The sequence below is a fragment of the Schistocerca serialis genome, chromosome 7 (assembly GCF_023864345.2).
Source record: "Schistocerca serialis cubense isolate TAMUIC-IGC-003099 chromosome 7, iqSchSeri2.2, whole genome shotgun sequence".
NCBI lineage: Eukaryota > Metazoa > Arthropoda > Insecta > Orthoptera > Acrididae > Schistocerca > Schistocerca serialis.
In genome coordinates this window covers 182686438-182714135 of record NC_064644.1, presented here as the reverse complement: position 1 = coordinate 182714135, position 27698 = coordinate 182686438, and the positions used below count along the sequence as shown (strand labels likewise).

General features: G+C 37.6%; 1 protein-coding gene across 1 annotated transcript in view; it reads right to left on the bottom strand.

The window, feature by feature from the left end:
* Nucleotides 1-27698, bottom strand: part of LOC126412463 (nucleolar protein 6) — a 141243-nt gene that overhangs the window by 28568 nt on the left and 84977 nt on the right. Inside the window, exons 10-16 of the mRNA XM_050082074.1 lie at nt 27191-27306; nt 13091-13376; nt 11835-12062; nt 9143-9301; nt 8265-8391; nt 3780-3934; nt 1404-1567 (exon numbers count right to left, since the gene is read on the bottom strand). Coding sequence (XP_049938031.1) covers nt 1404-1567; nt 3780-3934; nt 8265-8391; nt 9143-9301; nt 11835-12062; nt 13091-13376; nt 27191-27306 — 1235 coding nt within the window. The remainder of the gene's footprint in view (nt 1-1403; nt 1568-3779; nt 3935-8264; nt 8392-9142; nt 9302-11834; nt 12063-13090; nt 13377-27190; nt 27307-27698) is intronic.

Here is a 27698-nt window from a genome sequence, read left to right as displayed (position 1 = left end):
CTAAAAATTACTGTACCATTTGGATTATTTCTTTGTGGTCTGGCACTTTTTCTGTTTTAGTGTATCTCAATTACACTTTTTCTTTTTTTCCTTTTCTCCATTAACATTGATTCATTAAGTGTAAATGGTGGGAAATAGATGTTATGATGATGCAGAAGCAAGTGGAATTAACATTCTGAACACAGAGAATTTTTAGAGATCGATAAAAAATGTCATAAACAGTGGGAAGATAATAATTCCAGGGATGTAAAAGTGGGGTTATACTTCAGATAATACACCAACTTGGACACAGATACACGTTAATAAACGTACCCACTGTGTTAGGTGGATGTGAAGTCATACAGTGGATGTAGGAAGGGCTCAGCAAAGTAAGGAACTGACCTATTCTGAGAACATGAATTTTGTTGTACTTGACTAAAGTGTTTTATTTAATAAATGAGTTGAGTCTTGGTGACACTTTACCTGGCCTATTGCAATAGCTATTCATGCATTCAAACATATTTATTGCTTTTCACTCATAAAATTTTGAATGAGTACCATAAACTATATGGGCTGGAGAAATAAGAATGGCAGTAAGTCGCACAGAGTCAAGGAAGTGCACCTTCTTGGTAACATTTTGAAACTAGTCTGACTCCGAGTTACATTAAACAACCATATTTATTATTTTAGTCATGTGCCACTTATGCTGGAAATTCCGAGTAGAGCAACTGACAATCAAAATGTTTATGGCAACAAGTCTTTACTAGCTACTGCACTGCAGGAAGCCTTACATGCTCTTTTTTCAAATAATTGAATTACGTTACAGAAATCCTACAATTTATGGCAGAACAGCAATCATGATCTGAGTTAGCCCTTTTCCCTTGCAGTAAATTTGGCAAATGGAAAAAAATGATAAATCCAAAGGTTAAAAGTGCAATCCTCATTTAGTACTAATGTCTTTTCCTCTAGATTATTGATACATTCATCTCTGGCAGTGTACATTGAATATGTGTTAAGTACGAGGTGCACTGTAGTTTTGAATTTATGTTTAACTGCAAGTTGTCTTATAACTGTCCGGGTAGTTAAGTTCATGTCAGATTAAGCCATGGCCATACCACATGAGAAAGAGAGAGAGAGACAGAGAGAGAAAGAGAGAGAGGGTGGGGGGGATCCTATTTTTTGCCACAAAAAATCATGGAGCCAACTGATGATTAAATTCCAGGTCTCTAGTTTGTACGGAAGAGAAATACTAAAGCACAACATAACAAAACCAATAACACACAATTATCTAAAGCTGTAACAGAAACCTATACAAGTGTTATTTGTACCTTAGATACCATAGTTCTTATCAAGTCAAAAAAAACTTACAATTCCAAAGTGTTTTGTATGAATAAATTAAAAAGATTACTCTTAATATACATTACCCATGCAATGCACTTGTCAATTTTGGTGAGTGAACAACTTTCTTTTCAAGTGCTAACGACTGTGGAGTGTCTCTGTACTTTCTTACTCCAAGTGGTGTGGTCATTTCTTTTAACAATGCTATTTCTCTAGTGCAAGCTATACGAAGTCTAAACACAAAACCATCCTGGAAAAAAATTAAAGACACATTATTGAAGTTATGTGAACTTCTCTTTGAATTACAAGTTTATTCCAATTCTGCAAAAAAATCAAATAGTAAAAAATTAAAGTTATATAATAAAAAAACTTAAATATTCTATTGCACATAAAATTCAGACAACTAAGCTATGCTTTGTGCAGATACTCATGATTACATATGTAATCATTTACTTTATTTACAAAGCATGAACAAATCAGCAGCAGTAGTAGTAGTAGTAGTAGTAGTAGCAGCAGCAGCAGCAGTAGTGGCAGTAGTAGTAGTAGTAGTAGTAATAGTAGTAGTAGTACTACGAGTAGAGGAAGAAGAAGAAGGAGAAATGTGACATTTTCTTTCCATGGTGTACATAAATAAACTTACTAAGTATGAAAAAAGCAGTAGATAGTTAAAAAAATTAAAGGTTTATTAGATTTCTCTCCACCAGGAATACTAGGAGGGAAGGCAGATCAAGGAAAATGTCCATGATATACACAGTGACAGAAGATTTAAATGCTGGATGATTTACTATGCACCAAAACTAGATGTAACCTACTAAGAAGCATCTCGATCTGCAGATGAGTCTTGTCACCTCAGAATCACAAAGGAAACAGAATATATTGAGCAAGTATTAGGAAAGCTAGAAGCAACTACTAATTGTAGTTGCACTGCTCTTGAATTAAGATATTACAAAGTACAAAACTGTAAATCAACAGCATCTGGTTTAAAGTAAAGTGTGTCATCTTGAAAAGGTTAAGTGTCATCAAGAATCAACTAAAACATTTTGAAGAAATTGCTCGGCCCTTGAGGTTTTCTTAGTAAATTGATTTTTGGATTTGCAAGTGTGTTGTCATTTCAGTTTTAACACCTTCTTTGACAGTTTATATACTGTAGTTGTCTTAGTTGTATCAAATTAGTTGCAGGCCAAACAACACACAATGAAACCCATACTCAGCACATGATGACAGCAACTACTGGACTTGTCAAAATATTGTGTAAAGAGAAAAGTACATTTTGGCTGCAAGTCTTAAGAGTTGCTTCAGTTTTTCAAAAATTTTAATTTTATGTTTGTGGATGTGTAGAAATTGTCAGTGTGTTAGTAGGATAAGCAAATGGGATCTGCACATGGTTAGTAAATTCCAATTACTGGACAGATCCGGGATTTTGCATGGTGATCAGAGAGCAAATAAGGTTGAAAAAACATAGTCTCATCTTCTGAGGAATCGTGAAGCTAACAACCTGAATTTAATTATTCCAATTGATAAAAGAGAGGAAAAGGAAGGATTCAGTGCTGTAGCTAAGAACAATTCCAGCCATTGTTGTTTCATCAGTTGAGAAGGCTAACTGACTATAAATCATTAGCTATGCTGTTCATTTCCATGCACACAGACTAGATCTTAAAGAAGAGTTAAACACCATATCTGCAACTGTATACTGTTTGCCAAATTTTCCCAAAGTTTCATGGGTCTTTTTACGTCCATTTGAGGAGATATAGTTGTATCATTCATTAATTTATATTCTTGAAGTTGTGCCTCAAGATACTACAGTTATGCTACAAGAATTTTGTGAAAATGTGTAATAGACAAGTACACCGACCTGTTTCATTAAGGGAAACAGAGCGCGATTTAACAATATTCGCATAAAACAATGTAGTGCCATAGCACCCGGGCTAATGAGAATGAATAAGCAGATTTATGCTATCCCAACAGCAAATTCAGACATCATTTTCACAGCATAATGGCTTGACAACTTTGACATATCAGCATAGAAAATACGAACAAAACATGGAACACAAAAAATGAAACACTAATCAAAAAGCACAAAAATAAACTCAAAAAGTACAAAGATAAAACTAAGATATGAGAAGGAAGTTGCTACTCATCATATAAAGGAGATTCTGGGTTGCAGATAGATACAACAAAAAGACTCGCACAATTAAAGCTTTTGGCCATTATGGCCTTCATCAACAACAGACACACATACACATACACATATGCACATACGCGCATGAGCGCCTGCCTGCCCGCCCGCACACACACACACACACACACACACACACACACACACACACACAAACTAACTAACTAAGCTAAATAACTAACTAACTAACTAACTAACTAAAAGTGAGTAGCAACTTTCTTTCTCACATATTTTTACATTCAAATTCTTGAACGATAAAACAAAGAGATAGACATCTGAGCAGTACCTTGAGTATGTCAACATAATCCTGATATGGTTGTGCTGCTAAATTAAACTGGTCATGAAGGCACTGAGATATTTTAATGTTAAAAGCAGCTCGAATACGGCGAACAGCTTCTATGTCATTTGGCCATTTTCCACTTGCTGCCAATATAATGACCACTGAGAACAAAAAACTCTTCTTCAGTTCCTCACACTACAATGCAGTATTAAGAAATACAGCCATGAATATTCATTAAGTGAAGTTTCTCAAGGACAGATGAAATAAACTTTTAGTTTTACATAAAATTATAATTCATCAGTCACATAACAACATACAAACTGATTAAAAGCACACTTACTACCCTCTTTAATGCACTCTGCAAATGGCACAGCTGTAAATAAGGGAATAGTAATTACTTAACAAAAGTATATTTTGAAGATACATATAAGATTATCAAGAATAATGGTTTGAAGGAAGCATAAGTATTCCACCTAACTACACAAGGAGTTAACTGCATTGAAAAAGGACAAATCATATACACAATTGTTTAAAATGAGTACTGCAAGACACAATAGATACACTGAATATGATTGTGCTGTCAACTGAAACAATGAGGCATTAAACATGTTACCCTAGGATGCCCCTTGTTTTGAATCCATGCTCTTTACAGCCTATTACTTAACTGCTGTCTTCCAAGATTTCTTTCCTTTTATTTTTTGGGTGGGTGGGATTGATTTGAGAGGGGGGGGGGGGGGGGTGTTCAGTGAAGTGCAATTGAAAGAATATAAGGACTTCTGGTCAGACAAATACAGGGTAACATCAACAGCAGGAATAAATGGTAAATGAGAATATGATTCATTGAGACCTGTGAAGCCCACGAGAGTGTGCATTTGGGTTTTTGGTTTTTTTTTTTTTGTGTGTGTGTGTATGTGTGTGTGTGTGTGTGTGTGTGAATGTGTGTAATGTTGTTAGAAAAAGAGTTAGTGCTTGAAAGATAGTGTGAATGCTGTTATATGTTTCTGTGCTCAACATATCTATCTGCTATAGGTGAACGGTTGCCTTTCTCTTATTTTCCTATTGCTCAATCCAGGAACATCCATTACTCTTCTTTATTTCAAACAGAAGGATAGGACTGAGACTGAGCTATTGTGAACAGTTTAATGATGTTCTCATCAGAATCGACAGCAAACTGATGCCAACAGCAATAGTGCAGGTACACATGCCTACGTCACAAGCAGAAGATGAAGAAGTAGAGAAAGTATATAAGTGTACTTCATAGGTAATTCAGTATATAAAGGGAGATAGTAATCTAATAATCATAGGGGATTAGAACATGATAGTAGGGAAAGGGAAGGGAATGGAAGGGAAAGAGGAAGATATAGGAGAATATGGGCTTGGTAGTAGGAATAAGAGAGCAGAAGGGCTAATTGAGTTCTGCAATAAATTTTGGTTAGTAGTAGTGAGTACACTACACAAAAATGAAAAGAGGAGGTGGTTTATTAGGAAAAGGCCTGGAGACACAGGAAGATTTCAGCTGGAATACATTATGGTGCAACAAAGATACTGGATTGTTAGACATACCCAGGAGCAGATATGGACTCCGTTCACAATTTAGTAATGATGAAGAGTAGGCTGAAATTTAAGAGAATAGTCCAGAAATAAGAGAATAGTCCAGCAAAATCAGTGTGGAAAGAAGTGGGGTACAGAAATACTGACGACTAATGAGATGTGTTTGAGGTTCTCTAAGGCTGTAAATATTGAAATACTGAATACCACAATGGACCGTCCAGTTGAAGAGAAATGGATCTCTCCAAAGGTGGCGATCACAGAAGTTGGACACACTATCATCAGTCCAAGGAAGATAAATGTGAATAAACTTGGGTAACAGATAAAATATTTTAATTCAACTAAATGAAGTGATACAAAAATGTTCAGTGAAAGAAAGTCCACACAATATATATCACTTAGAAATGAAAGCTAAGACAATGTGCCTCCACGAAAAATGTGATGAAATTGAAAAAGAAATGGTCATCACGACTGATACAGCATACAGAAAAGTAAAAACAAACTTCTGTGAAATTAAAATCAATGGCATCAACACTGAGAGTATGACAAGAATTCCACTGTTGAAATGAAACGATCATGCGGCATTACTGACCGAAGCACCTCATCTGGTGTAGTTCGGGCATCTAGTGCAAGTCCTTTTAGTTGATGGCATGTTCGTGGTTTGCATATTGATGATGTTGAGGAAAACACAACATCCAGCCCGGAGTGGAGAAAACCTCCAACCCAGCCGGGAATCAAACCCAGGCCCCCTGCATGGCAGTCAGCTGTGCCGACTGCTCAGCTACAGAGCCGGACATTGAAAACAGATGAGAGAGGGCTTAGGTAGAAAGAGTACACTGAAGGTCTCTACGAGGAGGAGGACTTGTCTGGTGACATGATAGAAGAAGAAATGGGAGTTGAGAATGGGCGATACAGGTGATAGAGAATTATGGTCTAACTTAAATAGAGTTTTGGAAGACTTGCAATCAAATAAGGCAAAAGGGATACACAATGTTCCTTTGGAATTTCTAAAACAAATGACTATTCAAGTTGGTATGTAAAATCTGTGAGACCAGACACATGCCATCAGAATTTCAGAAAAATATCATCCACAAAATTCCAAAGATAGCAGATACAGGTAAGTGAGAGAATTATCACACAGTAACCTGAAAACTCAAGCACTTAGGTTGTTGACAAAAATAATACACAGAAGAATGGAAAAGGAAATCGAGAAGCCATTACAGAATCGCAAGTTTCTCTTCAGGACAGGTAAAGAGACCAGTTCTGCTGTTACACTTGATAATGGAAGGGGGACTTCAGAAAAATCAAGACACGTTTGCTGGATTTGTTGACACAGAAACAAAAAAAAAAAAAGTAAAATAGTGCAAGATGATATGAAAAGGACAGGCTATTCATCACATACAGGTGGCACTGAGTTGCAGACAGGCACAGAGATAAGACTGCAAAAATTTAAGCTTTTGGAAACACACACACACACACACACACACACACACACACACACACAAAATCACACACAGACATTCACAGTGGCTGTGCGCCTTCCAAATAAGGCCATTTGGCTGGCCAAGAGCTCGGGCTTTCATAATACTGCTGTTATTCCATCCTGAACTTTCCACTGTTCGGTGCAAGATGTTGGAAATCCTGAGAAAAACAGTAGCTTAGCTACAGGAAATATACAATACAATACACACAAGAACCAAGAGAGAACAAAAGAATGGCAGTCAATGAATGAAGTGTTCAGACTAACAGTAGTGTCAGGTAGGAATGCTGTGCTTCTCTCCTACTGTTTAATCTGAACACTGAATAAACAATGACAAAAATAAAAGAAAGTTTCAAGGGTGGGACTGAAATTCAGGGTAAAAGGATATCAATGATGAGATTAACTGATAACACTGACATCCTCAGTGAAAGTGAAGAAGAATTACAGAATGTGTTGATGGGAATGGAAAATCTAATAAGTAAAGAATACAGATTGAGAGTAAACTGAAGAAAGATGAAAGTAATAAGGAGTAACAGAAATGATATTAGCAATACATTAAATATCAAAACTGGTGACCATGAACTGGATGAAGCTGAGTAATTCAGGTACCTAGGATGCAAAATAACATATCATGTACAAAGAAAGGGGGACATAACAAGTGGATTAGCAATGGCAAAGACAGTGTTCTGACCAAAATTGACAGACTGCGGACACCAGGAAAGCAGAGAACAAGGCATCTGAGATGCAATGTTATGTAATTATATTGAAAATTAGATAGAGTGGCAAGCTATGGACTGAGGGGGTTCTCTGCAGAACAGGCAAAGAAAGGAATGTGTAGAAAATACTGGTAAGAAGATGGGACATGATGATATGACACTTTTTAAGACACCACAGAAAATTTCCTTGGTACCAGAATGACCTGTAGACATCAAAACTGCAGAGGAAGACAGAGATTGGAATATAACCAACAAATAATTAAGGATATAGGGTGCAAGTGCTACTCTAAGATGAAGAGAGTAACACAGCAGAGGAATTCATTACAAGTCACATCAAACCAGTTAGAGGACTCAAAATTGTAAAATAAATAAATAATTAAATCTGGAACTAGCACTTTCCTCTTTCTATACCACTTACAAATCTTTCTTGAAATTGGGTACAACAGTGACAGGAACTGGATGACATTCTTTCAAAGGAACCATGTCAGCAATTAAATTTAATGCAAAACTGTCACAAAACCAAGTGTACTCCACAATATATTACTCCACTGAAATAATGCAATTCAGTGTCATGATAAAATGCAAGCAGCTAGAATTTCAAATTTATCACTTTGATTGTGCAAAAAAAGTACTTACTAAGGAAAAACTGTATTGTCATTGTTTCTATTAATAAGATTATTTTGATTCAAAAATGTGTTAATGCCACAAGCTAAAAATTACAACTCCAGACAGAATCACAACTCATACCTTCAACAGGTAGTACCCATCGTGGAATATGCTTATGTGGTGAATCTTCAAGAAAAATATAACACAAGGAGCGGTCAGCACAAGTACTTCGTTGTAACTTGTGTGTTGTAGAAAGTGGAGGGAAAACCTGTAACATAAAGACATAGCAATCAAGGTGCAAAATAACATGAAACTAATGACAGAACTTAGATTGGAGGGGAGGGGGTAAAAAGCACTTAAATGATTATTAATCAAAAGATAGAACACATGGGATGGATCTCTTTGCATCATTCAATAATAAGCCTATCTTCTAAATGAAGAGAATGATTTTCTTTCTTCCCTACATTCAGTCAACTTTTTGCTTTCTAATACCAAATGGAATCATCATTGTATATTGTTTTAAATAATTATCTGCACTTTAACAACTGCACCACAAACCTTAATCAATATAACTACATAAACATTATTAGACAATTTATACTGTTAATGCTGAATATATGCAATCAACAAGATGATAATCAACAACACTTAATACTCCTATGAAGCTGACAGAATATCATTAATAAATATTTCTTCATACTGCAAAATTTAGTCACTGTATTTCACAATAGATCATTTACACCCCTGAGGGGGAGCACAATTAATTATAGCAAATTTATTTTAATGCATAAAGGGGCAGTGAGATCCTGAGAACTGGATAGTTGCAAGTGTTATCCAGCTCAAACTGCACACTACTGGTACTGGATGGAATGATAGGCAATAAATCTGTGAGAAATTATAAACAGCATAACACTGTTATTTCACATCTTTGTTCTGGTGCACCTACTGCAAACTAATACTAAATCTTAATGACACAATTTCACATTCAACTTGAAGATTCATATAATTGAAAAATTTACCTCACAGTAACGAAATACAGCTGAGTTGCCCTGCACAGTGCTTATTTCCAGAGGCAAATCTTTCAACTGTCGAAGCTGTTTTGTGAGTCCATCATACGAAGAGAGCACTGCTAGGGTTGCCTCCTCACCTGTACCATATTCAAATTCAGCAGGTTTGATCTGTGAAAGCAGTTATTTATAGAGATCTTCATAAGATATGCACAATGCACTCTAAAAATTTAAAAAAGTATATTTAACAAAATGCCTCATTAGTGACCATATATTTAAAAATAAGTTAAAATGATAACTTAGTGCCCATTCCAAGAAGCTTAATTATACCCTGGAAGCTGGACTGGCAAAGGTATTTTTTTGTCAATAATGATAGAATTTTTTGTTAAAGACTCGACACTTATATAAACAAATCTTAAATTTCCTTTTACACATCAATCAAGTGAAGTGTGCAACTGGATAACAGTGCATTTTCTAACAACACGTTATTACAGTGTACTGCACAGTCAGTACAGTGAATAGTGTTCAGCATCTATCATTCCACGACCACACAAACTGAGTGAGAAAGCAGAAAGTACATAACAGTTCAGTTCAGCATTACTATTTATTATTTTGTCAAAATACACTCCTGGAAATGGAAAAAAGAACACATTGACACCGGTGTGTCAGACCCACCATACTTGCTCCGGACACTGCGAGAGGGCTGTGCAAGCAATGATCACACGCACGGCACAGCGGACACACCAGGAACCGCGGTGTTGGCCGTCGAATGGCGCTAGCTGCGCAGCATTTGTGCACCGCCGCCGTCAGTGTCAGCCAGTTTGCCGTGGCATACGGAGCTCCATCGCAGTCTTTAACACTGGTAGCATGCCGCGACAGCGTGGACGTGAATCGTATGTGCAGTTGACGGACTTTGAGCGAGGGCGTATAGTGGGCATGCGGGAGGCCGGGTGGACGTACCGCCGAATTGCTCAACACGTGGGGCGTGAGGTCTCCACAGTACATCGATGTTGTCGTCAGTGGTCGGCGGAAGGTGCACGTGCCCGTCGACCTGGGACCGGACCGCAGCGACGCACGGATGCACGCCAAGACCATAGGATCCTACGCATTGCCGTAGGGGACCGCACCGCCACTTCCCAGCAAATTAGGGACACTGTTGCTCCTGGGGTATCGGCGAGGACCATTCGCAACCGTCTCCATGAAGCTGGGCTACGGTCCCACACACCGTTAGGCCGTCTTCCGCTCACGCCCCAACATCGTGCAGCCCGCCTCCAGTGGTGTCGCGACAGGCGCGAATGGAGGGACGAATGGAGACGTGTCGTCTTCAGCGATGAGAGTCGCTTCTGCCTTGGTGCCAATGATGGTCGTATGCGTGTTTGGCGCCATGCAGGTGAGTGCCACAATCAGGACTGCACGCGACCGAGGCACACAGGGCCAACACCCGGCATCATGGTGTGGGGAGCGATCTCCTACACTGGCCGTACACCACTGGTGATCGTCGAGGGGACACTGAATAGTGCACGGTACATCCAAAACGTCATCGAACCCATCGTTCTACCATTCCTAGACCGGCAAGGGAACTTGCTGTTCCAACAGCACAATGCACGTCCGCATGTATCCCGTGCCACCCAACGTGCTCTAGAAGGTGTAAGTCAACTACCCTGGCCAGCAAGATCTCCGGATCTGTCCCCCATTGAGCATGTTTGGGACTGGATGAAGCGTCGTCTCACGCGGTCTGCACGTCCAGCACGAACGCTGGTCCAACTGAGGCGCCAGGTGGAAATGGCATGGCAAGCCGTTCCACAGGACTACATCCAGCATCTCTACGATCGTCTCCATGGGAGAATAGCAGCCTGCATTGCTGCGAAAGGTGGATATACACTGTACTAGTGCCGACATTGTGCATGCTCTGTTGCCTGTGTCTATGTGCCCGTGGTTCTGTCAGTGTGATCATGTGATGTATCTGACCCCAGGAATGTGTCAATAAAGTTTCCCCTTCCTGGGACAATGAATTCACGGTGTTCTTATTTCAATTTCCAGGAGTGTATGTGCGAGCTCAGATAGGAAACTGATGGGGAAGTAAATTAGCCACATCCTTTTTTAGGAAACCATCTAGACATTGCCCTAAACCAATTAATGGAAATCACAGAAAACAAATCTGGATGGCAAGACAGGGGATCTGAATGCCACTCCACCCAAATGTGACTCCAGTGTCCTAATCATTATGCCAATTAAGTCACATCATTAGTTACAAATGCACAACAGTTAAGCAGAGACATTTTACATGGTTTGCCTGATTCTTATTGGCACACACTGCCTGAAACAACAGGCACACCTAAGAGTTTAACAACCCACAAGTTTTGAGGCATAATAAACAAGCCTTGTAGAACAAGACAGAAATGAAACCAACTGAAAATGACCAGAGAAACAGCATGTTACAAGTTTACAGCTCAGCTGAGAGATCAAGATAAACCAATACATGGCAACAATATGATTAATGTGATAAGTCACCATGACATACTTAATTGTACACGTTAACGGTGAAAATAAAATACAATCTTTTCTATTTCTTGTGTTAAATGTTTTGTCAGAACTATTTTGTTATCATTATTAAAGTTTAGTTCCATTTTCATGGAAGTAAAAGTAATAACAATGTAATTATAATTATGAGGAATATAAGAAAATCCCAGTAAATTGTCCTTACCTTCCGTGACTGTAAAACAGACTCCACTTGGTCTGCTATATAAGTAATGCTTGAAGTTGGATCAATCTGAAGATGCATATTCAAAATATGTTCAACAATGAGGCGGCAAATAACTCTTTTGTCAGACAATGTAGCACCTTTTTTCCATACAACTGCTTCTGCAATGCCTCCATCTTGGAAACGCCGCAATTCTGATTTGCTGCCCCAGAATTTTCTGAAATCTTCTGCCTAAGAAACATATCTATAATTAACCCACGATTTCCCATTTTACGAAACAATGTTCATGGAAAAAAACTGGCACAACTGGCATAAAATGACACTGTTGTGGTGCAAATGTTATGCAGTTATTTTTTTTAATTTTCAAGCAGTGGGAGCTCTACTTAGCGGATCTGAATCGGTAAACGTCAGAACAATTTGTGGCAATAGGCCACTGACATTGCTTTGCTCAACACTTTAGCAGAATAAATTGCACTAAAATGATGGGTTTTGGAGAGATCTTCAATATGGCACAACACTTAAACTGCATATTTTCACAGTACACAAGTATAAATATGAAAATTATATGGCACAATAGCTTCATAAAAAGTTACATCAACATGGCTACTCCTCAGTTTACGACTGTTTGTCTCTCTCCAAAACTCATTACTTTTAGTGTGATTTGCTGTGCCAAAGTGCCAGGAGATATCACATCAGTGACTAAACATAGTGCCAACTTCAGAAAACCTTCATCAGATAATAAACAAGTCTCTGAAGAATATTTTGGTGCATATTATGTACATATACCATAGGGGAGAGGGATTCCATACACCAATTATTCAATTAAAAAAATTTCCCACCTTTTAATTTTTGCTGCATTTTACACATTTTTTTAAAAAGCCCTTGACAAGTGTAATAGTAAGATTGCACTATATGTTTTGCTAATGTAAACACATGCCAGATTTGATTACATAACTAAGAGAACATATTTTACACTCGCTTATTTGAATTAACTTTCTTTCTTGTTTTTATGTTAGCCTTGAACATTTACAAGACTTAAATATTTAATGAGGAAAAATTTAACTATTGGAGTTTGCCTTGTACCAATGAACATAAACTGAGTTAAGTGACAAGAACACAAGTTGATAATTTCATAAAATTTCAATGAAGTACAATAAAGAGATTATTTTTGTTCCTATACCTCAATCCTTTCATTCTGTCCCTAAAATAAAAGTGAATGAATAAAAGTTTAACCTTAATACATAATGTGCTGACATTACCTCTGGAACATTAGCTTCAGGACCTCTGTCAAGGATACTGTAAGCATGTGATGGGTTAAGCCTCAATCCAAACACCAGATGAGGTTCATCAAGAGGTGGCTTCTGCCTTGGGTTCCAAGTCTTTGAAGCACCTAAACTGACTCCCAACAACAATACACGAGATCCGAGAGCTCTTCGTATTAGAGGAAGAATCAGTGCCAACGCCAAAGGTCTCACTTGTCCTAACCAGTCTAGTTGCTTACTTTTGGGGCTTTGAGTTGACACAACGCTTTCCATATCTCTCACACTGCAATATAAACAACATTTCAGTATTATCCTTTTCACATTTAATAAATAAATTTAACATCAATTCAGGATAATTTTACTTAGAAAAGATAATGGAAATGGTGGGACATTTGAGGGTGTAGGAAAGCAACAGTTTTGCAACATTTTACTAAAATGAAAGGACATCATACTAAACATGTAAATGTCTGTTTCAGTTTATACACATGACAGAGGGAAAGTTGAGGGGGGCGGGAGGGGGGGTGGTTAGAGGTGGATGGTGACTAGGAAGAAGAAGGGGGGGGGGGGGGGAAGCAAATGAAAAATACAGCTCTTAACTTCAGGAATAATTATGCTATATGAGATTAATTTCATTCTTCGTGACCAAGACAACAGTTAACAATATTTTCATTCTTTTTCCCATAGTAGCGAGAGCATAGTGAGGCTTAGCTATTTTTATCGTAAAAATATCACACACATGTTGATGGGATACAAAACTCCCAATACAAGCACCACAAAATCCTGCAGGCAATAGACTGAATGAGATTGCACTCTATAGTTCACAAATGATGGCACTTGGCTCAGGTCAAGGCATGGACAAGGTACGCATTGTTGCTGGTTCAAAGTGACACTTCTGGTAAATTCACACACGTTTTGCACTAAAAAGAATCGTGTATCCTGCAAATTATTTCTCTCACTAATGTAGAATTTGTTGCTTACCACCACCATCAGTAATGATAATTCACAACAAATAGAATAAAAATTTACTAAATAACTTGCTACGATCATGTTTAACACTTGAATTGCCTACAACATACACAGCTGTAAGAGAATGCATGCATGAAATAGGTGTGAAGAACAAGTCTGAATTGCATGCTATTGTTTGTAACTCCAAGTATAGTTAATAAATTGGACTCTCAGCCAAGAGAGAGCAACACTCAGATCTCAGACTAGTTACAGAGATGCCCCAAAATCACTTCAGGCCAATGTTGGGATGGTGTCTTTAAATAACCAACAACTTCTTACTTCACCACCTTTTCCAAGTGAGCTAATTACTGTCTCAAACAGAGCTGGACAAAATCCATGCAAATGAGGAATAATGAGTACAAATAAAAATTATTATTTGTGAACAACAGATAAAAATATTTATTTGAATGACTACTCACTTACACAAATAAAAATATTTATTCAATATTTATGAAGAAAGGGGAGCATGAATAAAAGATAATTTTTTAACAAATAATTATATAAGATTAGATCTTCTGAAAACTGTCTTTATTTCAGGATAACCACAGACTTCAATCAAGATCTTCTTCAGCAAAAGTTTGAAAAATCATAAGTTCTGCTCTAGTTTTTGGTGAATAACTTTGCTGTGGTTCCCTGTCGGTTTCAGCTCATGAATCTGATTCAAATTTGAGAAACTAATTTTCTTTTTCTGTCACACTTTCATTTTCAGAATCGTCACCCAATTCCTGCAACACTTCTTGAGTACTATATGTTTGAAGTTTGTTGAAAGTCTCCCTTGATCAGGGACAATTAATGCAGGTGAACAACTTATTTTTAAACAGTGTGAAAGACAGTGCTGCAACAGCTGTATGTTCTCCCATTGGTACAGAAAGATGAAAAAAGTCTTTGCATCCTTTCATGTAGAATCACAAAGCATGGAACGAGAAGTCCATAATATGTCCTGCAGTATACCACAGCTTGAACAATAGTGCCCGAACACATTACAACCTCTTTTATGCATTCATGCTCAGTTCTGCTTACAAAATTTTTGAAACCCAAAACTCTATGTAACTGCATCAACCCACCTCATATCAAATAAATTTGTACACAGTATTCAACCTTTTAATGCTATGGCTGGTCCAAGTTTGTCCTAAATCACTTTCAATTATTTCACATGGTTTTCCACGTCTAGCTGGATTTCACAAAGCTTTACATTTTTGTCTTGTTTTGGGATGTACTTCAAATTATGCTATATATATTCTCCATTTTCAGGATATTAGTATCACTTGGGGAATCACACAAATTTAGTGTATGTGCAGCACAAGGAAAGCGTTCTGGCAACTGGATGCCATATTCTGTGATATCTGCACTTTCACTGAAATGGAAATACTCCAACACTTCTAGATGACCGTCTTCATCACAGTCGTGATCATCATCTTCATCTGTCAAATCTTTCTCTGACTCCACTTAACTACTGACAGAGACAACAAACTCTTTTAATACTTTTACAAAATTGCTTCTATTATAAGTTACAGTTGCAATAACTCTTTCTGGGTCTAAACTTGATTCTCTGTGAATTTCATCTAGCATTGTGACTTCACAATGTAGATATGAGTTCCAGAAATTCTCCGCCATGCTTATGTTTTGGATGTCTAACAAGGTTATCAGTTCGATGGATCATAACCCAAAAAACTAATTTTACAGCTTAACCAGGTGGCAAAAATTGTACATATATACCAGTGTGGACCTTTTTAATCCATAATGGGGAGTAACTCGGGATGGAGATGAGACATAGCAAAATGTTTTAGACATTAAGTTGTAGGTGGCAAAGAGGGTCATGCATTGCTACTACCAGCTGTGACCTTGTATGTGATTTTCAAGATGGTTTGGAAGTTAAAGTGATTTTTTTAATGGGAACCCTAATATTTAACACAATATTTGAAAAGAGCTGCAAATTTTACATATAAAATGATACATCATTCAAGGTCATAGTTCACACAATAAAGGTCAAATATGCAAATATGTTTTTAGTTCTCGTAGGGATTAATTTAGAATAGTGGAGGGATACAGCAAAATATAATGCTAGATACAAACTGAAAGGGGATCCTGAGATACGAGAGGCAAGAGGACTCATTCAACGACTTGTAAACAAATGATCTACTTTTTATTTATGTTTGTTCTGTCTTGCAAATGCCACAGCAACATTTATACACTGTGATGTATTTATTTTTGCCAATAAACATGTTAATTACAACTTGAAGTTCAAATCTCTGTTTGGTCTTTCCAAATTCGATGTCACAAATGGGGATTTCCACCAAACAAAACCCAGTCTTCGAATGATGTTTGATAATTACCTTTAAAATCATGGTTAATGGTAATGATATGTGACCCTTATACCCCTTCCTGTTTGCATCTAACATTGTATTTTGCTGTACCCCTCCTCTATTCTGAATTAATCTCTACTAGAACTAAAAGCATATTTGCTTTTTTGACCTTGATTGAACCTTGCCATGATCTCGAATAACATCATTTTATACGTAAATCTGCTGCTCTTTTCAAATCGTAAATCAGACATTAGGGTTCCCATTTTAAAAAATCGCCTTGAAAATCACATTCAAGGACATGGCCATTAGCAGCAAAGTGTGACCCTCTTTTCCACCTACAATTTTTAAGTAACACATTTTGCTGTATTTCATCTCTATCTTGACTTATTCCACATTACAGATTAAAATGGTCCACCCTCTATATTCTTCATCTTACAATAATATTTTTTTACTGCAACTTGTTCCTGATGGAAATGTTTATTTTTCTGGTAAGTGTCCTTCAGCCAATTATGTCTAATCTGAAATGTTTAAATTGTTTAGCATTTCAGTAAAAAGAGCCGCTCAGATAGCTGGGCATGTTAAAGCTGGGGCAGGTTAAAGCTGGGCAGGGAGGTGTGCAAGCCACAGACCAAATCTGCCTGGTGAATTAATGATGAAGGTCGGTGTGCCGACCAACCTCGATACGGTTTTTTGGGCTGTTTTCCACATCTCACCTGGTGAGATACAGGATTGGTGCTCCAGTCCCACCTCAGTTACATGATTTTGCAAACAGTTACACACTTTTGCTCACTTTGACATGAATAACACTACATGTAGCCACTTGGGATACACATATTCCATCCCATGGCGTAATAGGATGGTGACAGGAAGGGCATCTGGCCACCCCTTAAATTAGCCGTGCCAATCCTGCACCAATGTAGGACATGTGCAGATGAAGAAGAGGCATTTCAATAAAAAGTTGGTCTTGAATAGCATTCAAGAAAATCATGGAATGGATACAAAAACTTAGCAAGATCACTGTCAAATGTATCTCACAAAACATAATTGGACGATTCATCATTATTTGTAAATGTGAGTCTTCTTTGACCTTGTTTACCTCCTTAGTGTAAGCACAATACTCTTCAGCAGCTTGTTCATCTCGTTTTCATTTCAAGTGGCTCAAAAACTTCAACACTGAATTAGCACGTCCAATAATTCAAACCATCTTAGGTGAGCAACCCTTACTTATAAATAGCCACAATACATTCGCTGTTTGGACTTTCAGTTTCAAGTCTGAAAAACTTACAGTTGAGTAGAAACAGTGATGATGGTGAATCATTTTTATCTAAGTTGCTTATGACAGTTTTAAGAGACTTTAGATTTAAAGAATGTTGACTATTACCAGCCATCACGGCCTTATTCTGTTTACTCATTTTGAAGCAGTAGAGACAGGAAAGAACTGCGTTGTTATATGAAGCCGATCCACATCCATTAACTTTAGAAATCTTGGTACAACTGAGGAAGTCAGTTCAGTTTGTCTCTGTCGGCTGCATTTTCATCTTTTCCTAGTTACACACAGTGCTTCCACAATGGGAAGGAGAGGAAGTACTGCCAAATGCAGGGGTCACTTGAATTGTGCTGCATTGGTAGTGTTAACTGTCAAAGCCATTCATCTATGTTATGCTTATTATTACGTAAAGTAAATAAAGCTGTGGTTGGTTTTGGATGCCACAGTGTTTAACTGGGCATCTTAATGAAGAAAGTATTCTTATGGCTTCTGAACTGACTTTCCCAGTTTGTCATAATGGTACCTGTAGTTTAATATGGACTCCCAACATAGGTGCAAAGTGGTATTTTTCACATGTACAAATAATTTCCAGAGGGGGAAATAAATGGTAAGTGACAGAAAAATTCTAGGACTTACTGAGAACAAAGTTCATGGCCTTTCTGTTTTTAGTCTGGCACTTACCCACTAAGCCATCAAGTCATACCACCTAAACATGCATTAATTATGTATTTATCCAACAGAAAGCTCAGGAACAAACACTTATAGGTGACAGTGCTGATCAGAAAATACACCAAGTAAATGTTGTTGTAGTCTAAGTATTTGTTAGTTTTGAGATAATAATAAATAACAACTAATTATTTGTATTTACGGAGAGGAATAACCCCTTTATCCACAAATTAAAAAAATATCTTCCATTTGAAGAATTATCTAGGGAGAAATATGTTCAAATAATGCCCTTCTTTGTCTTCCTATGATAATATCATTTACTTCTTTCTTCATCTGTCTTATTTCCCTCTTTCTCCTCTCTTAATTTTTCTCTTTTCTCCTGCTCTTTCACTGGTCTTGTATTTTTTTATTTTACCTTTCATCAGCCATCTATGCATGCACAGATCTGACTAAATGTTTTCTATCTTGTCAGTTCTCTCAAACACGGTGAATTTTCTATCTTCAGACATGTTTCATTAACTCCTACGAATTTCCAATTTCATCTGCTGCCTTTTTTTTTCTATTCATGATAAATTACCACACTGCTCTTAAAATGTGTACTTATTCTTCTCCTTCTTCAATTTGTCCATTAATGGATGCATCTTTATTCTATGAACTGCTGTATGTAGCAGTCGATCTGCACTTGGTAATTTACACACCTTTCTCGAAAGTATGGTAAGATTTCCTTCCAGCACACTTACACACTATCCACTTCAGCCTGCATTCTCCTGGTAAAAATGAGGTAGAGAATCTCATACATTCTTGCTCTCGGCATTACTGTCACCTATAAGTGCACATTTTTGCATTAGATACAGCTATTTCAGTTACCTTTCATTGTTTGAAATTTCATTTTTATGTAATTTGCCAAACTGTTAGTACTGGGATAAACTGGCTGATTAATTTATGAAAGTGATTTAAAAATACAAAAACATTTTCATGGAAAGACACAAGATTGTATATACAAGTCAGAATACATGTTTGTCCAAAATACTGTCACAAAATGCTAACAATCACAGTTTAAAATTTTAAATTAACTTCATAGTTATTTCAATAAGATTCAATTTAAACAATGAAAAGCACTCAGTCACCAATGACAGAGGGCCCTGAACAGTACATTTGTACTTTAACAATACCCGGAAAACTGGAGTTTGGGAACTTTCAGTCTTCTTCAGAGTACATATACTACCACAGTTGAACAGTCTGTAGCTACATTAAGGTAGAAGTCCTGTCAGTTGAAGTGGATGAGATGAACAAAGTAAAGGGGAAGAAGAAATGGAAGGGAGAGGTAAGAACTAGGAAAGGAAGGGACAACAAGAAGTGGGAGAGAAGTATGGCACCAACAAAAGCTCATTTGGGTGTAAACAGAAGTGATGGCATGTTGCACACTGTGAAAAGGGCAGAGAAGATGGGGGTGTGGGTGGGGGGTAAAACAAGACAGTGATGAATAGAAGACACTGAATTAAAGATACTGAGGTCAGTGGGATTGCAGGATCAAAATATGTGTTATTGGCCCAATTACCACTAAGACTGCCATGAGATGTACTCAGCAACTGGGTGGTCAACCTAGCAAGGACAAGTTTGACTCCCTAAAAGCAGATGATGCCAGTGAATACAACATGGTCAACTTTAACAGCTGATTTACATCTCAAGCCATCGTTCCTCCTCCACCCCCATGCCCCTCACATACCACACTAGAAAAACGTTACTGCTTCTTTAAATAGCATGGGCGAGAATTGCCCCTCAAATAAGTAGTTTACAACCACAATCTCCCTGGCCTCAGTCTCTATTAGTCCCTGCACCTCAACCTCCTCAGCCCCTGTCTCCTGTTCCCATACTCCTTTTCTCTCCAATTCTAATGAACTTCTTTACTCTGGCTCCATTTTAATCTGATTCAGAGATTTATGAGTCAAAGAATCTTTATACTGTTCTCTTTCAATGATTTTCCTCTTTCCTATCCTGCAACTCTTCCTTAATGCCCACTCCTCTTTTCCCAAGTCACCACAAGAAACACACCCCTACCCAAGCCTGCTCCAGCTCTGCCTAATGCTATATAAAGTAACTATTTCCTTCTTCTGCTGTCCTGCATTCTTTCAGCCCTTGCCCCTCCCCTCCCTTCATCACTCCTTTCTATTTTGCTTGTTCAATGTGGTCCAACCAACATGACCCATGTGAGAATGGTGAAACTTTATGCACAGTATGACTCTGGAGAAGAAATTAAGTTCATAAGCTCATCTGTCATGTTACAGCTTTTATATGCCTATGGACTGCACATCATCTCCATTACACGATGAATGGATAATTAAACTTGCTCCATTAACTGCTGCTTGCTTCTTGGCACTTATGCAAATCATTTCATATTTCAAAATTAAGTACGTTTGTTTGTTTTTTTCTTGACACTGATATTACATTATGGCAGGGTTGGTCATGGTGTACCAAACCACACAGGAGCACAATGTATGATGCATGTGGAGGCCAAGGTTCAGGCTTTCTCAGGTTTGATCAGTCCTTCTCAGAAGTACTTGGTACATCTGAAAATTTCATTTAGTTTGTTCTGCAGCATTTTTCGGTTGGCAGAACTCTTTTCAGTTTCACAGAATCATGGAGTCAGCACTGCTTATCGTTTGCTATTTGTAGCATGATAGGAAGGGCATTCACAGGTCCAGTTGCTGCTTACACAAAAAGAGGTAGTCCAGTGCTCTATCATGAAAAGCCTGGAAAAATCAATGGGAATGATAGAAACAAAGGATGAGAATTCTCAATATATATTATGCAGTTGCATAAATGACGGCTACGCAAATTTGCTGTAAAACTATAGTACAGCACCAAGCAGAAAGGATTTAGAGATTTAGTTGACAAAGAAAGAGCAACAAATTACAATGATCAACACATGGGATTCATTGTTCTGCACATCAAGAAGCAGTTTGCACTAAATTTGCAGGCATGATGAAATTGTTGATATGCATAGTAAAGTTTCTGAAGTCACACTCATTATTTCATGTCAGTTGCAACAGTTTTCAGTGGACTTGAATGAGGAGAATGGAGACTTTATATATAACAGCAAAAGTATGTTGGTTAAGTCAAACGGCATGCCTGAAGCAATTTTTTGATTTTGAACCCACTATTGTTGAATTTATGAAGGAAAAAGGAGTATAGGAACAAACATTAGAACATCCTGAATGGATTACAGACCTCACACTTTAAGAGGAGTTAATTACACAGTACCCACAGTGAGACACTGCAAGGTTACAAAGAACTTTTTTCTGACTTGATGGGAATGCATTAAAAAGAAAATCACATTGTCAAAGGGGAAAATTCTGACAAAAAACACAATCGAGTTGGCTAAGTTCACTGGCATTAAAGAAAATGCGAAGTTTGATATACTTAGTGTGGCCTTGAAAAAATTACAAGGATAGTTTTTCAAACATTTTGAAACACTGTCAGTCTTACACCTGCGTTTGAGACCATTTGCCTTTTCAGTTGAAAGCAACCCCATCATGTGCAGACATAACTGATTGATGTGCAATGCAATTTCTGTTTTAAAAACAAATACTTTTATATCAAAACTGTCCAGGTCATATACATTATTTTTCTCAGCTAGAGTTTCCACATCTCCATAATGAGACTGCAAAAGTGCTACAATATTTTGATCAACATGCATGTGTGACAACATTTTTTTAATTATGAAACTAAATAAGCCACAATTATGTGGAAGACTGTGTGCAAAAATCTTTGAAACTGTCTGCATCTGTTTGTATGGTGACAGTTTGTACCAGATAAAAATTATATCTTCATGCACCAAAAATAGTTAAATAATAATGAAAACTTGTCTCGTCTGTGCTCTATGTTGTTGAGAAATATGAAATCAAGTCTCGCGCAGTGTTACTCCATTGCCACTTCTTAAATACAGCACATTAGCAGTTTCCACCATCTTCAAGTTCAGACAGCATGGTGCGGCAGTGGGGAAAGTGTGCAGTTAGGCTGAGGGTTATGACATGCAAGCCAGAACATGATTCAACAGCTGAATTCTTGGCCATCCCTGCTTTATGGGCAGCAGATAGTAAGACCAGAAGATCAATAAAAAAAAATCGCTTAGCATGTTAATAAGAGTTACAAGCAATGAACACACCACATACATGTAACAGAAAATAACTGAAGCTTTTGAATTCAAAGACCACTTTTACATGAGGGCCAGTCGCAAATATTTAATTATTACTTTTAAAAGAATGAAGTTACATACTTAATTTTTTGCTTGTTTGTAGGCGTATTTTGCAGCCCTTGTACATAATGAAATCCCATGCCACGCTACCACAGCATGCTGTCATAGGAGCCAAAACAAAACGACACAACACACCACAAAAATATGGTATCATGCAATAATTAGTTTTCTCCATCTGAAGGGGAGCAATACCACAATAATCCGTGCTGACTGCACAGCAACAATGCACCGTCATACGACACAGTGGTTACGAGGAACAGATATGTCATAATGATGAGCTATGTGGCAGATCATTTCTCTGTGAACACTAGAAATTGCAAGAGAAGAGGAGGTCCTGGTGTCTGATGAATTGAGTATCACAATTGAGGCAGTAGTGGAAAAGTGAAAATCAGTCATGAAGCAATTTACAACATATTGAAATTTTGAAAGCCGTTACCCACAGGCTTCTGGGACTGCTTACACCCATTCAGTAAGCACACCAAACTGACGCCAAAGAGGGAATGTTGCAGCTGTATCAGACCAAGCCAAATGACTTCTGTAACCAACCAATTATCATAGACGACAACGAAACTAAGGAGCTAAAAGATGTGAAAACACGTGGATTCACCACCACCACGTAAGACAAAAGACCCAATTACCATCAAGTAATGTGATGCAGAGTGTTTTTTGGGACTACCACGGCATGGTGCTAACAGATTATGCTCATAAAAGAAACTATCACAGGAGCATACTACCAACATCATCTGATAAGATAACAGGAGACTGTCATAATGAAGTGTTGCAGAAAGCTGTCCAAGGTGGTGCTTTTCCACTTCAACATTCTAGCATGATCTGCACACTACACAGTCACACATGCTGCTTATTTGAGCTATCTAATTTTTCTTCAGCTTCCAATTTCTCCAGACATGGCACACAGTGACTTCTTCCTTTCTGCTTGGATGAAGAAACTGTTGTGTGGCAGGCATATCCAGAATGACAACAAGCTGATTTTCAAGATGAAACAATTCCTGAACAGCCAAGATGCAGATATCAATAACCAAGGGCTCCATCAAGTCATCCATTCATGAGAAAAAAATTTTGTACTGAAGGCTGAATATGTAGAGGTGCATTTAACACCATCACAAAGCTTCATGGTCACAGCCTGAATTTTACACATGACATTTAAAAATTTACAACTATCTCTCATGAAACTGATATAAGATGGTGGATCACTCCACATTTATGGTGTAAGTTATTTCCAACAGTAATACTGAAGTAACAGATGCTGATGATGATGATAATGATAAACAGAAATCTATGAGAAGGAGGTACATATTTCAAGTAAAGGCAGGGATAAGGGAGAAATGGTACAGACATATGAAATGAAGTGATTGCAACTGCAAAACAAGTCAGAGGATCAGAAGAGTAAAGTGGCACTGAGAATGCACCTGTGAATATCTACATCTACATTACCACTCTGCAATTCAACTTTAAGTGCCTGGCAGTGGGTTCTTTGAACCACTTTCAGACTATTCGCTATCATTCCACTCTCTAACAGTGCATGGGAAAAATGAATACTTACATCTTTCCGTGTGATCTCCAATTTCTCTTATTTTATATGATAATCATATCTCCCTGTGCAGATGGGCATCAACAGAATATCTTTGAATTTGGAGGAGAAAGTTGAAGACTGAAATTTCATGAAAAGACCTTGTTACAATGAAAACAGCTTTGTTTTAATGACTGCCACTCCAGCTTGCATATTATATCCAAGACACTCTCAAGAGTATTTCATAATAATATAAAATAAGCTGCCCTTCTTTGAACTTTATTGATTCTCTGGCAATCTTATCTGGTAAGGATCTCATCTCACACCACACAGCAGTATTCTATCAGTGGACAGACAAATGTAGTGTAGGATATCTCTTCAGTGGATTTGCTGCATCTTCCTTGTGTTAGACGTCACCCACAGCATTATCTTCATAATTGTTCCAATTTAAATTGTTGTAATTGTAATCCCTGACAGCCTTTAGATTTGTGTGATGTATCATGTCACTGAAATTTAATGAATTCCTTTTAGTACTCATTTGGATGACCTCATACTTCTCATTATTGATTGTCAGTTGCAATCTTTCACATCAAAGAGATACTTTGTCTAAATCATTTTATAATTAGTTTTGATCTTCTTATGACTTTATTCGATGGTAAATGACAGTATCATCTGCAAATAATCTAACTGGAATGTTCAGCTTACCTCCTAAATCATTTATATACATTAAAAACAGCAAGGGCCTAAAACACTTCCTTGGGGAATGTTGTTTATCACTTTTGTTTTAATCAATGATTTTCCATTGATTACTGCATTCTGTGGCCTTTCTAAGAGGAAATCTCAGATCCAGTCACACAGCTGAAGCAATATTCCATTGACACGCAGTTTGACTAGAAGTCTCTTGTGAGGAACGGTGTCAAAAGCCTTCCAGAAATCTAGAAATATAGACATATGGAATCAATTTGAGATCCACTGCTGATAGCACTCATTATTTCATGTGCATAAAGAGCTAGCCGTGTTTCACAAGAATGAAATTTTCTGAAACCATGCTGACCGTTTATAAAATGGCTGTTCCCTTTGAGGTAATTCATATTGTTCAAACACAGAAGATGTTCCCAGAATTCTACTGCAAATCAGTGTCAGTGATATGGGTCTATAATTTAGCAGATTACTCCTATTTCCTTTGTTGAGTACTGGTGTGACCTGTGCAACTTCCCAGTCTTTTGGTATGGATCTCTCGTCAAGTGAGCAGTTGGTTGGCTGATTTGGTGGAAGAGACCAAACAGCGAGGTCATCAGTCTCATTGGATTATGGGAGGATGAGGAAGGAAGTCGAGCATGCCCTTTCAAAGCACCCATCCCGGCATTTGCCTGAAGCGATATAGGTAAATCACGGAAAACCTAAATCAGGATGGCCGGACGCAGGATTGAACTGTCGTCCTCCTGAATGTGAGTCCAGTGTGCTGACCACTGCGCCACCTTGGTCGGTGTGAGCGGTTGTATATGATTTCTAAGTATGAGGCTGCTGTATCAGCATACTCTGAAAGCTATCTTACTGGTATGCTATCTGGAATGTAAGACTTGCCTTTAGTAAATGATTTAAACTGCTTTGCTACACCAAAAATATCTACTTCTAAGTTACTCAGTTTTTCTCAATTTGAATTCTAGAATATTTATATTACCATTGGAATCGTGCAGTGAAGATATTGATTGTGTCTTGCCACTGGTATATTTTACATATGACCAGAATCTCTTCAGATTATCTGTCAGATTTCAGGACAGAGTTTCACTGTGGAAGCTATTAAAAGCATCTTGCATTGAAATCCATGCTAAGTTTTGAGCTTCAGTACAACATTCACCATCATTGGTTCTGCAACAGTTATTGACCCATTTTGTGTATTATGGGCAATCAGCACCATTTTCTATTAATTTATTTGGTGAAAATCTCTCAAATGCCTCAGATACTATTTCTTTGAACTTATACCACATCATGTCCACACTTACATAGTTAGGAAAGAGTGAAAGCTGTCTCATATGAAGATTACAAGCGAATTTTTATCTGCTTTTTTAAATAGATGTATTTTGCATTTACTTTTGGTGGATTTTGATGTTTCAGTGGTCTGTCTTGTGACAACGATCTTGTGGTCACTAATTCCTGTATCTGTCATGATGCTCCCTATTTGCTCAGACTTATTTGTTGAGATCAAGTATATTTTCACAACCATTTACACTTTGAGCAGGCTCCTGAACTAATTGCTCACCATAATTTTTAGACAAGCATTTAATATAATTTCTGCTAATCGCTGACTTCAATTTATTGGGAGAATTTTAGGAAAGTGTAGTTCATCTGTAAAGGAGACCACATATAGGATGCTAGTGTGACCTATTCTTGAGTACTGCTCGAGTGTTTGGGAGCCGCACCAGGTTGGACTGAATGACAACATCGAAGCAATTCAGAGGTAAGTTGCTAGATTTGTTACCGGTAAGTTCAATCATCATGCAAGTGTTATTCTATCAGCATGTAAGTGTTACAGATACGCTTCAGGAGCTCAAGTGGGAATCCATGGAGGGAAGAAGACATTCATTTCAAAGAACACTACTGAGAAAATTTAGAGGAGCCACATTTGAAGCTGACTGCAGACAATCCTACTGTCACCAACACACATTTCGCATAGGATCCACAAAGACAAGATACAAAAAAATTAGGGGTCATATGGAGTCATATAGAGTGTCATTTCTCCTTCGTATTATCTGTGAGTGGAACAGGAAAGGAAACGACTAATTGCGGTACAGGGTCCTCTCCGCCACGAACTGTTCGGTGGCTTGGGGAGTATGTACATAGATGTAGATGTAGAGATGAAATGAGAAGAAAAAATGACTATATGACAACTGAATAGTGTGTGTACTATTTCACGAACCATCATGCCTGCTGTAAAATACATAAGTTTAAAAAACTGTCAACTCTATTGCAACACGTCTTAGATACCAATTGCAACATCATCTGTATGTTAGGTCACATCAGGCTTACATAAAGTTAAGAGTCCTAATGTTTTAGATAAAAAGATTTCACTCACCAGAAGATGTGGTCATACTGACGATAGAAAGGCATACGAGTCATAAAAAGAACTTGGAAACTGTTGACTGAGTTACTGTCAAGAAATTTAATGGCCAGTTCTGCTTCACTTTTCACCTGAAAGAAACAATGAATTTATGTGGCCTTCACGTAATGTTCTTATGTCATGAAAATCATTCAAAACATTTAGTTCTGATAATACATTGAGAACAATTCAGATCTAATTTAGTAAAAACAATGATAATCTAACAAATATCCTGAAATATTCTAAAAAAAACTACACTCAAATACAGAAAGCATAGTAAAATGTGTGAGCGCTCTACTGGACATTGCATACAACAAATGCTATTCAAATGTTTCAAAAATATAGACACAGAAGGATATAGTTTCCAACAGAAAATGAGGCAATGAGCATTTATGGCTTGCTAAGCAGAGATATACTAACAAATTAGCATTTTCTACAGATAACCTCAAAATATGCAGAACTTAAAAATTACACAGTCTAGAAT